Source organism: Lepidochelys kempii, chromosome 1 (genome assembly GCF_965140265.1).
Source record: "Lepidochelys kempii isolate rLepKem1 chromosome 1, rLepKem1.hap2, whole genome shotgun sequence".
Lineage (NCBI taxonomy): Eukaryota > Metazoa > Chordata > Testudines > Cheloniidae > Lepidochelys > Lepidochelys kempii.
In genome coordinates this window covers 136,502,350-136,515,260 of record NC_133256.1, presented here as the reverse complement: position 1 = coordinate 136,515,260, position 12,911 = coordinate 136,502,350, and the positions used below count along the sequence as shown (strand labels likewise).

Below are 12,911 nucleotides of genomic sequence, written 5' to 3'. Positions count from 1 at the left end.
ATGCCATTCAGCAGGTTCAGATTTTCTTATCTGAACCGGAAGTGTTAATGTTCAGGTTCAGAGCTCTCATATCTGAATCCAGAAAGTAATTGTGAGGGAACTATTCAGCAAATTTTCATAGCTTTGAACAGGCAATCTTTTGCTATTCCAGAAAATGATTTACTCAGACTTTACTCAAAAGCTTCCCGTTACTACACAGAAAATTATAGCACAACAAGCAGATTATCTGAAAACAGTGCTTTAGTGCCCTGGAAGCAATACAGAGTTTATGAAGTGTTATTGCTAGATTGCCTGGAATACATTCATAACCCAGATGCACATTGAAGTTTTATAACCCATGCTAAAAATGATTTCAAGCTTTTTTCACCCACAAAAGATCAAACCTTTAAAACAATAGCATGGAAATCCAATCTGAGTCGAAAAGCAAGCCATATTGTGGTTTTATTTCCCTGTGGCATGTTTTATTTAATCCCACTGTAGACACTATAGTCCACTAGTAATAAAATTGGACAGCTGAATGGATCTACAGGCATTACCCTTTCTTCTGGTATTATACATATAGTTACTAAAGTATACTGTATGCCTACAGGGAGCAGGAGAGGTTAATTCAACAGGTAAGGAGACTGGCTTCTCTAATTTTCAGTCCTTGGAAATATCTTCCCAAAGGATGTGGATTTCTTTTCTTTCCATGGTTTTCTTGAGATCAATAAACTGCTATAACAGTACATAGAAGAAGCACACATTGTTTGTATAGTCACACTTACTGTAAGGGACACAACATAGTCTAAGCACAGGACAGAGAGTCAGGTGTGTCTGAGTTTTCATTCCATTTCTGCTGCTGCCCAAGACAACACAAAGCCAAGTGTTAGGGCCAACGTTTTCAAAAGTAGCCTCAATTTTTGAGTACCCAACTTTAGACACCTCAAGCCTGATTTTCAAAGCCCTGAACTACTGCAGCTACCACTGTCTTCAACTGTAAACAACCAAGGTCTAGATTCACAAAGGGATTTAGGTGCCTAACTACCACTTTAGGCACCTAAGTCCAAAATTCTGATCCTCAAAACTTCCACTCAGCTGCCGCCTAATCCAGTAGGCACCTAAACTCCCATCGCTGACTGAGTTTCCACCAAGAAAAGTCCCCTAGGTACCTACATTTCTGCCAGTGTTGCACAGCTACCTAAGGTCTGATGCCTTGGGCATGCCCAAGTCCCAGCAGGCTCCTCAGACTAGGCATTTCCCCACCTACCTTGCCTGCAGAGCCCAATATGGGAGGACTGCTCAGGGGCCACCATACAGCATGCCTACCAGATCAGACACGCCACCACAAAATACAGGTGGAAGTCCCTTTCCACTCCCCATAGTCCAGTGGTTAGAGTACTCACTGGGAGTACTCAGTGGGAGAACCAGTTTCAAATCCCCTCTTTGTCTGACATGGAGCAAGAATTTGACCCCAGACCTCTTAGGAGAGTACCTGAACCTCTGAGCTCTGGATATCTTGAGGTCTCCTGCTGAAGCTGTTCCATTTTGTATAAATAATTAAATAAGTATTGGAGGAGAGCCTTGAACCTGACTTTCCCCCATCACAGGTGGATGCCCTCACCATTGGAGCATAGCATCACTCTCATGCTCAATCAATAGTTATACTAAGTGGAACAGCTTCAACAGGAGAGAGCCCCATCCCACAATACCTAATAGTCTGGTGGATATGGCACACAACCAGGAAATGGGAGAGTTGTGTTCAGCTCTCTGCTCTGAATCAGGCAGAGTAGGGACTTGAACCCAGGTCTCCTACAGCCTGAGAGAGTGTTCAAATATTAGTCTATGGGGATGGGGGTCTACCTCCTCACTTTTTTGTGAAAAAGGGCTGATATGGCTTAGGCACCTCACTTCAGGAGAGGCTCACAGCTGAGAATCCCAAGCAAAGGAAGCTGCCCAAGTCCTTTTGAGGGGTGGAGCTTGGGCCACACCCCTCATCTTCCTATTGGTTAGCTTAGACAGCTCCCCACTTAGCATGCTGGGCTTTGTGAATTTGGAGTCTCAGGTGCCTAACTCTCCCAGGCATTGTATAGGGAACCTGGGCACCTAACTGTGGGCCGTGGAGTCCATCAGGTGTCAGGGCACCTAAAGTTAGACATTGCAGTGGTGACCCTGAGTCCCATTTGTAGATCTAGCCCATCACTGTATGCTTGCAACTCCTGCACATAAATTTATCAAATGCTGTTGTATTCTATAACGATGCAGTTTTCTGAAACAGCTGAGTGGCACACAACCCTGCACACTGCCAGTATTAACACCTTGATAATCTAGAACAGTGTTTTTCAACCTGTGGTCTGTGGACCCCTTGGGGACTGTAGACTATGTCTAAGATTTCCAAAGGGGTCCGCACCTCCATTTGAAATTGTCCTAGAATGCTTAAAATAAATATGCCATTTGCAAACTCACTGCAACTACACTTCTTCCTCCTGTGTTTTGTGAAAACAAGATTATGTTGGGAAGATGAAAGGCTTGTAACTCACTGCATGAAAACCTTGACATTTGTTTTAACAATCTCTGTGAAAAACTGAGAGTTCGTGTTCAGTGCATGGCAGCCCAGCTCATTTAAATAAAAAAAAGTGAAATGCCTGTCAGCCTCATGCTCTGAGGGAAAACTCTTACAAACCAACAGAGAAATCTCCGGTGACAGGGACAATAAAATGAATTGCCTTTTTTCTTAGTTCACAGAGCATCATCTACACAGACAGTTTTGACTTTTCTGGGTGGGCCAGTGTCACACGTGTGAGCTCTCGCCACATAGCTGTGTCCAGCATACACCCAAGAAGACAAAGTCGGTCCTTGTGTGGGATTTAATAAACACTATTACAAAAACTCCTGTCCTCTGCCAAGACAGGACAATAACCCTGATGAACGGCCTTCCTTCAGCGGGGTTCACTCACAGATTTTAGAAAACATACACACTCTCTCTCCAAGGACTCACCAAGCCTCTTTTAGCCTGATCTCTCTCCCACCACACAGCCACGACTTATTTTCCTGTTCTTTTGTACCCAGCAATGGTGCCTGATAGGCCATGGAGCACAGCTTCAAATACCCCACACCCTTTAACGCTTTCCTATCTGCCCTTACACCCCTGAAGTGCTCAAAGGAAACCAGAAGCCACCCAGGTAGATACAAAGCCAAACTGTACAGGATACAACCTTCCTTGCTCATACCCAACACAGCTGAGCAGATGTGTGCACAATGTAGCCAACCTGACAACACGTTCATATTATTGTTACCTCTTCCTTGTGCCCCCTCCCTCACTTGTTGTCTCATTCAAATGTTGTGTCTTTTCTTTAAACAGTCTATGTGCTAAATAATTTATTATTGGTTTGTACAGACCTAGCACAGTGGGGATGTGACCCTGATTGGGGCCTCTGGGCTTTACTGGAACACAAAGAGTAAATAACAGTAAAGAGTCAGTAGCATGCCCCATCTAGCAAAACAGTTTCCCCACATCCTATAATTTAACTGATTCCTGTTTATTATGATCACACTATTATTCACAGGTTGGGCTTAAGGGTTTAGCGGATAGTTTGTGAGATGATTCGTTAGGGCAGTGATTCTCAACCGGAGCTCCATGGCCCACTGGGAGACTGCAAGCCCTTTTACGGGGTCCACCCTGCAGGGCCGCTTGGAGTCCTGAGCCCTGACGGCTGTCACTCAGAGTCCTAAGCCCCAGCACCCTCCGAGGTTGAAGCCCTGAGCCCCCGCTTGCAGAGTTACAGCCCAGAGTCCCAAGCCCCAGCACCCTGTGGGGCTGAAGCCAGGAGCCCCAGCACCCCGAGCCCTGAGAGAAGCTGCCCCACAGGGCAGAAGTCCCAAGCCCTGGCACCCCACGGGACAGAATCCCTGAGCCCGGAGACCTGAGCCTCGGCAGAAGCTCCCCACAAGATAGAAACCCGGAGCCCTCAACCCCATGGGGACAAAGCCCCAAGCCCCTCACCTTGCAGGCCTAAAGCCCTGAGCTACCCCCAGCCCAATGGGGCGTAAGCCCCCTTTCTCCGATCCCAGAGCGCCCTCCCCCCCTCGGGCCATGGAGTTTTTATAGCATGTTGGGGGGGGGCTCCAAAAGAAAAAGTTTGAGAACCCTTGTTTCAGGGTACACCCACATTTAACCAATTCAATTTGGGGGGAGGGGGAGGGGCTTTTCAGCTCCCATCCTTGTCTCCTACTCTAGGAGAAATAGAGCTCAGAACTTTGTCCTGGTGTTTGTGCATAGCTGCTAACAATGCCAGAAGTTTTGCAAGTGAAAGTTCAATAGTCTAAATAAATTGTAGGTCCCTGGAGGGCAGATCACTGGAGGAGTTTGTGTGTATGTTAGTGAAGTTTAGCATTCATACGGTAGTTTACAAACACTCTGTGTGGTAGGATCCCTATTGTACAGATGGGAAAACTACAACAGAAAGATTAAGTGACATAGTTATGTCAACAGAGGAAGTCCACATCAGATCTACCGTTAGAAAGCAAGAATTCATTGCTCCTAGTCCTGTGCTTGTTCCTCTAGAGCAGAGATGGGCAAACTATGGCCCGCAGGCCACATCCTGCCCATGGAACCGTCCTGCCCAGACCTTGAGCTCCCAGCCAGGGAGGCTCGCCCCAGCCCCTCCCATTGTCCCCTCTTCCCCACCGTCCCTCTCCCCCACTCCTCAGCTCACTGCACCACCAGCGCTCTGGCTTACTGCTCCTGCTGGGCATCGCGGCGGTGTGGTTGGCTCTACCCGGGCAGCGGGGCTGCAAGCTCCTGCCACTCTGAGTGGCCTGGTAAGGGGGTGAGGAGCTTGGATAAGGGGCAGAGGGTTCTGGGGGGCAGTCAGGGGCCAGGGAGCAGGGGGGGTTAGATAGAGGGTGGGGTCCTGGGGGGTGGTTAAGGGTGGGGGTGTGGATAGGGGTCAGGGCAGTCAGGGGACAGGGAGTGGTGGGGGGGAGGGTTGGATAGGCATGGGAGTCCCGGGGGGTGGATAGGGGTCGGGGGAGTTGGATGAGGATGGGGTCCCGGGGGGCTGTTAGGGGCAGGGGTCCCGGGAGGGGGAGGTCAGGGGACAAGGAGCTGGGGGGTTGGATGGGTCACGGGTTCTGAAGGGGACAGTCAGGGGGGTGGGAGCCAGCCTGTTTGGGGAGGCACAGCCTTCCCTACCCGGACCTCCATACAGTTTTGCAACCCCAGTGTGGCCCTCAGGCCAAAAAGTTTGCCCACCCCTGATTTAAAACATTCTGTTTCTTACACTGCTGAACTGCGTCTCTTTGTGGCCTGAGATCACAACTGGTCGCTCATCAGAGAAGTTCTGTTCATCCTTTCTAGGGAACGCTAAACAAACTGCTTAAAGATCACAAACTTCATGCCACTGTCCTAGTGAGTTCATTCTTCGTTATGACAGGCTCAAAAGGAAGAATGAGCCTAAAGAAAATATAAAACTAATGGTGCTACCAAGCCAAAAGGAAATACAAATATCTCCAAGCCAGTCAAAATGACCTTTCACGGAAGAACACTTCATTGAAAGCTTATCATGAGTGGCATTTTTTTGAGTGGGCTGTTTCTTAAAGATTCCAGATCTAACTGGAGACTGGTGGAATGGATTTTTCAACAGAGTGGAAAGACATGAGAGCGATCACATGAGGTGATGAAACCATGGATTAATTGATGTTAAAATTAACTTCAGAAAACCAGAGAAGTATGAACATTTGCCCATAAAATACAAACTTTAATTTTTCATTAATGAAAAAAAGTTAAGAAAAGTCACATTTCATTCCTGCAGTTTCCATCATTCTTACTGTCATTAAATAACGATTTTACTTTGCACTTAGCAAAAAAATCTGTGTATGTGTGTAGGGCTGTCAAGGTTAAAGGGTTATTTATTGCCATGTGCTGCAGTAAGCTTGTCATGGACTCTGCTAATTGGGATGCTCTCTTCCTCTGAGCTCAGGATATGTTAAATTGACTTGAATCAACTCATTCAATTATTTTATCTTGAGCTTAAAAATTGCATTCCTTCTACATTGTACTTTCATTAAACTTTTCCTGCCTGATAAATTCAGTGCATTTGGCAATTAAAATCAGTAGAATAAATAAATATATAAAATTCTCTGTAGGGTGACTAGATAGCAAATGTGAAAAATTGGGACAGGGTGGGAGGTAATTGGTGCCTATGTGAGAAAAAGTCCCAAATAGCGGGACTGTCCCTATAAGAGCGGGACATCTGGTCACCCTATGTGGCACTCAATCTGATTATGGTTTTTGTAACTCTTCTGGTTTCTCTACTAAAAGGAACTTAAAATAGTGTGGTGGCTCAGTGGTTAAAGAGTCATTATGGTCAAACACCTGGGTTTTCCTATTTATTCCTTATCCCTGATTTCCATATCAAATTAGCTTAATGTAAATACCAGAGCAAGATTGCAAGGCAGCAGCTCCCCAATCACTTCACCCTCCTCTCTCCAATCTCCTTAAAACTCACCTCTTGCATGATGCCTACACAATGGGGTGCTGTGGCTACTGCTTATTATACTATCATACTCATCTCACTGCTACCTTGTGACTCCTACCCTCCTGCCCCCGAATCTGTTTGTTGATTCTACCTATTGTTTCTCATTGTGTGCTTAGATTGTAAGATATGACTGTAAGCTGTCTGGGCATGGGACTCTATTTTTACTATATGTTCTTACAGCAGCTAATACACTGGAGCTCTGATCCCTAATTGGAGCCTCTAGGCACTACTTCAATAAACAATAATAATAGTATTTTTTCTAACTGTCAACACACTGTGCAACTTTGCCAGTGGTGCCGGAGGTACACTAGAATTGAGTTTACTCTTATGCAAAAGATGAACTGGGGAAAAAAGTTTGCGATGCTATGACAAACCCCCTCCACTGGAGACATAAAAGCAGGCTGTGCAGATGTTCATGCTCTCCTGGCTCCACAGCTTTGGTATAACAGGGCAGTGGAGTTCAGATTCTCCTGAGTTCCCCTTAGTGACCATCAGATGCCCTACGGGGCCCCTCAGACTTGGTTCCCCTTCGTGTGGATGGCATACCCTGCTGGAATCCTTGGGCTATGCTCCTCCTTGGTGAGGCTCAGATGCCCAGCTGAGTTCTGTGGACTAAGCTCACTTTTAGTGGGGCTTGGATGCCGCTCAAAGTAGATTGAGCAGCTCCTCAGAAATATGACCCTCCTTGTCCTTCCTAACATACTTGGATCAACTCTGACATAGTAAACAATGAAATTGTAATCACTGGGTTTAAGTGTCAACACTTTACTGAGATGAATGACAAAGTTCATACACATCAAAGCTACCATCTCAGTCTGGCTGCTGATTCAGGCAGAGATCACTGCATTGGTTTACAGGTGGTTCACACTTGGACAGCTTTCTTTGCGCCCATGAGGGTTAGAGTCTAGAGAGATGGGGTTTTTTTTTTAAACCATTCTGTAAGTTTTAATTGGATTCTGGAACATAAGCTGACAGTCTCCGGAAAATAAACATTATATTACTGAGCATCTGCAAACTGGCCAATGTGACCCCCTGTTCTTTTGCAACTTTATTGTCCCAGCAGCACTGACAATAACCAAAATAAAAATCTTAGTAAACTAAACAGAAAAGGCCATTAAAGGAACAGTGTCAGTATGATGCACAGGATTTAAGTTTCTTCACTCTAAGGTTAATAGTAGTTCCATGGATACAGCCTCATACAGTGAGTTCAAAATCTACCTCAGAGAGTGGGCAGGTTGTGCCAGAAAGAAGGGTGCCTTAGTTCCTTAAGTCATTTTCCCAAAATGACATTTCAGTGTGGTGCAATTTTCAACTATCAGCACAGCATGATGGGCAAATGGCTTTGAGTTCAAATGGGGCTGAAATTAAAAGCTTCAATCTCTGGAAAACAGCTTGCTACAGCTGCAGTTTTCTGTTCAGCTCCCTTGTTCCAGCAGTAGCTTGTGTTCACTGATTGTTCAGTAAAAAACATCTGCACTGTTTGCTTTTACTGGCAAGTGATTAGGTAGCAACAAATCTTTCCCTTGGTGTAATTTGTTCTTTGCAGTGAACTCTTCTTTTCCTGACATGTTTTGAGTGATTTATATTAAACCCATAGAAAGGATACTAGTTTTCAATAGTTTCTCGAGAAAAAAATACTATCATGACAGATCCCTGCTTTTCAGTAACCTCTCAAATGAGCTGTGCTAGGTGAAGAGCCCTGTTGCCTGTCACACAGAAATGAAGAGCACAGGTGGATCACAGGATCTGTTCTGGTGTATTGATATAGCTTTGCTCATTTTCTCGCCTCTCTTACAGCGAGAGTATTGGCTTCATTAAGGTGTATGTTTTATCTAGGACTGACACTGATAATGGTGTCTTTATGTGTGCATTAATATACAGTCGTCGAATCACTGTGACTACAAAACTGTATTCCATTCCCACTGACATCCAACCATGCTCTGAAGTGTCATGGACTGGGTTTTTTTGTTTGTTTGTTTTAAAGCCACAGAGCATATGTAGGAGTCGATGTGTAAACTCCCTTTACAGTGAAATGAAAATATTTGAAGTGATTTTTGAAGGAAAGCCCAACCAGACTGGCACATGGTTAATTCTATCTTCGCACAGCAGCTTATATTTGATTTCCTTATGAATAGGAAAATACCATCCATAATGTCTTTCTGTGCAGAACAAAACGGACACTATTTTTCTTACTGGCAGAGTTGGTACCTTTGTGAGGGTTCAGAACTTAAAGCAGGTATAGCAGTATTCATTAATCTGTTACTTCAATTCTGCAGCCCAGAGTGCAAATGAGACAGTCTGGGCTGTTTGACATAGGCATGCATTTATGTAAGAGCTGTACTGCAAGTGAATTCTTGTAATATATCAGAAAAGTAGGCTGTATCCTTGCAAGTAATATTACAATTCAAATGTCTGTTGACTTTTGAAAACTAAAGTTTATAAAATTGGTTCAAAAAGCTTTACATAAATCTAAAACAGCTTGATTCCTACACTCACAGCAGTTTTAAGAAGTCAAACATAGATAGATAGATAGATAGATAGATAGATAGATAGATAACCTGAACACTAACTGGAAAAACACGTTTGCCAGAAATTATAGCACAGATCAGTTTTGGTTAGATAATGGCAAATCAGTGAACCAGGGCAAATCTTTTGAGGGCAGGATCTCTGAAAATCAGACCACTTAGGTGTCTGATACAGATTTAGGTCCCTAACGTCAGGCACCTAATTTTGAATATTTTGAACATACGTGATAAACTGTTGCCTCAGATGAAATCAGCTGTGTGAAAGCTGAGCCATCAGAGAGAAATGATTTCACCTATAGTAAATTGCTACTTCAGTCTCTTCAAACTTCTTGAAATATGACCTGGTAAAGACCTGTGACTAAATCATCTTATTTAAAAAACTTGTAATACTGCCTTAGGACAAATTATCCTTCACTAATGGATACTTTTCTCACCAGGCTTTAACTTTATCTTAATCGGCTATCATTTTTCTTTGCATTAAATTAAACTGACCATGTTAACTAATCTGTACAAAGACTCAGTGTAGCCTCAGAAAACTTCCCCACTAACATTTGTGTTTGGAGGCATGAACACCAGAAATAAACTGAAATTGCATTAATCTACTATGTTAGATTGGCAACAGTATATATTTTACCTATCTGCATTTGTACCTTTTATGGCCTGTGGGTCCATAAAAGTCTAGATCACATTTCAGGCTTTCAGTAGGAAGCTCACCTGTCGGCTGAGAGAGCTGTAAGTGTGAAGACTGACACCCCCACTGAAGTGAGTTGTATAAAGGGGATAAGTTTACATCCAACCCGACCAAAGAGCCATTCATCAGCTAGGTACCTGCTGGCATCCACAGGGACACAGGTCACTAAGAGGAGTAGATCTCCTAAAGCCAGACTGGAGATGAACAAATTAGGAACATTTCTCATGGACTTCACAGTACAAAATATCTTAATCAAAGTGATATTGCCAATAAGTCCTATCAAAATGATGATTCCATAAATAGTTGGAATAGCATACAGGAAACCTGGGTAGAACCAATCATCACTCAGGATGGAAAGATTTGCACTTTGATTGATGGAGATGTTGCAAAGAATAAAGTTATCCACTTCCAAGTCTAGAAGAAAACACTCTTCAGAAGCCATTGTCTGAATTCAGTTCTACTGGAAGATAATGTTCTTGTTCAAAAATCCTCACATAAAGCTGCTTGAGTTGAGTTTTCTTGCTGTATGCTTGTTTTAAATAGACAGAAGAGACTGAACTTCATACATCACTGTGTGATTTTTTTTTTAAAAGTCACTGAACAGAACTATTTCCATAATCTGGAATCAGTTTGATCCTTGAACTTTTCTCCCTCTCATTCATTTGGCTTGTGAATACATATTACTCAGTTCTAAAAGGCCATTTACCAAATTAAGAGACAAATAGACGCAAGGCATTTTCAGAATCCAGGCTAGTTAAATTCTCAGCATCAGCACACTGTTTCTGAGCAGAGTTCAGTCTGAATTACATGAATTACATTTTGCAAAAACTTTTGATTGTGGCTGTCAAACTGCATTTCCCAGTCTCTTCCGGTTCTCAGAACCTGCAGCTGTAGGCTGGGTTTAAATGTGAGGGAAGGGAACAGCTCTTTTAAAGACTCTGATCCTATAGGCAGGAACCTCTGGACGTCAACACTCTCCCTGCTTTGTAGGAGGGTAGCAAGCTTGCTTAAATGATTACAATAATAGTATGGAAGCTGCAGGTTTCTGCTGGAGAATGCCAGCCACCTGCTGGACAATTTAATCACTGCCTGATCATGAAAGAAGTCGCTGTTAACTCTTTAGACCAATAAAACTGTTATTGTTACCTCTTGTTTTTTTCAGTATTATAAGCGAAAAGAGCTTCATTGTCTCATTTAATTCACTCTTGGATGTGGTTCAGGGAATGCCTTAAAAATGACTGTTTTATTAGCCTGCAAATACTATGATTTGCCCAGCAATTATACCTTTGCAACTGAGAGTGCTGGCATTCTAATATTCAATCTGCTTCAATAAAATAAAATAAAATCATCCCCCAGGACAACTCCACTGAACTTGACCAATTAAGACAAAATCAATATTACAGTTAGCCTAGGTAGACACTTATGAAAACTAAGCAACTGCCATAAGCCTGAAATCTGCACATTATTGGAAACATCACTATAATTCAGGAATTCCATGGCAACCATGGGGAGTGGTAAATTTTACTGTTTAACTCAGGAATTTCTATTTCTGAGGTGCCTTTCATGCTAGTGATCCAAACACTTCTCTTCAATGTAATTGTATACACAGAACACTAATACACATTTAGATGAAGCATGGGGATGATGTATCTAGGTCACTCCAAGTACTGCAGGTGATCTTTCTTATAAATTAATCAAGGGACCATTATGACTAATTCCTCACTGCTTTATAACAGAAATGCAACTCACAGTATGAGGACTCTGTCTTCTGAAGGAATAAGGGTAAATTTAAATCACACTACAAAATTCAATGATGTTATGTAATTTGAAAGTTACCCTTGCAACTGGTTTTGACTGAAAGCACCCCTATATTCACTCCTTACCCACTATTGTAATAATTTTTGTATAAAATATGCCTTGGGAGGTATCATTCAAAAACTAATAACTTGCTAGTCAATAATATCATGGTGAAATATATGTAGGAACATTATTTGTAAAGTTATGACTTCTCCTTGCCTGCTGTTGTTAGCACATGTTCAAACCCACAAAGCCCTGACTAGGAGAAAGGTGTTATACAGGTCTATCCTAAACAAAGGAATGTATCTTTACCTCAATTTACATATAAGTAGTAAACAGGGTCCTTGAGACAGCAAGAGAGGTGAAATGGCAGAAGACAATGAAATCTGCATTTCAGCATTCATAGGGGAGAAGAAAGAGCATGGAGCCATTTTCTCCATGAGACTCCCTATTGCCTTCTTTACTGTTTGAATACACTTTGATTTGAGGGTAATCCTCAGAAGAATCCACGTCAGAGGGTGACTGGACTACAAAACTGAGGAGCAAAAACATCCCAAGGCGTCTCTCTTTCTCTTTCACCTAAGAAGACAAAGGAACCAGCCCTGTGACTCTGGGGGAGATCCTGTCCTGAGAATTTGGTCAGCTATGTTGCTGGGCACCTGTGGTAAAGATTTTACCTTGAATCAAGTCTAGCTTGTTAAGTTTTAGCTACTAGGAACCGTTTTATCTTTATTTCTCCTGTGACCATTTCTGACTTTAATACCTTGTACTTGTACTCACTTAAAATCTATCTCTTTGTAGTGAAATAAACTTGTTTTATTTTTAATATAAACTAAGCCAGTGTTGCAGTTAAACTGTGCTGTGTGGAAACTCCAATTAAAGTAGCAAACTGTTGAATATTGACCCTTACAAGGGCAGTGGACCTCTAATATCCAAACTGCCCAGGAGAACGCTGGACAGTGCATAACACACATTTTGGGAAAAATAAGAGCTGGGAGTGGATTGGTTTCGCCCTGCAGGTAGTAATCAAGGCTGCTGGAAGCCAGAATGCGGCTGGTGTTTGCTGACAGGCTCCTGGGGTCAGAGATGTTGGACCAGGGCTATAGCTATACACAGACACTCAGGGTGTGACCTGCATGCTGTCAGGCTGTTTGTGAGTGGCCCAGGTTGGGAGCTATAGCAGCAAAGCATTGTGAGGGTTATGGGGCATGTCGTGATACAGTCCCTGACTGGTCTGGATTGCACCCTGGTAATTCTGCAAGTAAAACAATAAGCTATCAATTACCAGAATTATTCACAAGAAGGGATGGGTGAATCAAATAATACATTTGCTAAAAAGCATAAATACTGACCATTAGATTGAGCTGAATATTTCCAAATATA

The 12,911-nt window shown here is 43.1% G+C and overlaps 1 protein-coding gene across 1 annotated transcript in view; it reads right to left on the bottom strand.

The window, feature by feature from the left end:
* GRPR (gastrin releasing peptide receptor) overlaps positions 1–10,173 on the bottom strand; it is a 50,091-nt gene extending 39,918 nt beyond the window's left edge. The window contains exon 1 of the mRNA XM_073328012.1: positions 9,755–10,173. Within this exon, the coding sequence (XP_073184113.1) occupies positions 9,755–10,173 (419 nt within the window). The remainder of the gene's footprint in view (positions 1–9,754) is intronic.
* Positions 10,174–12,911: the final 2,738 nt, after the last annotated feature.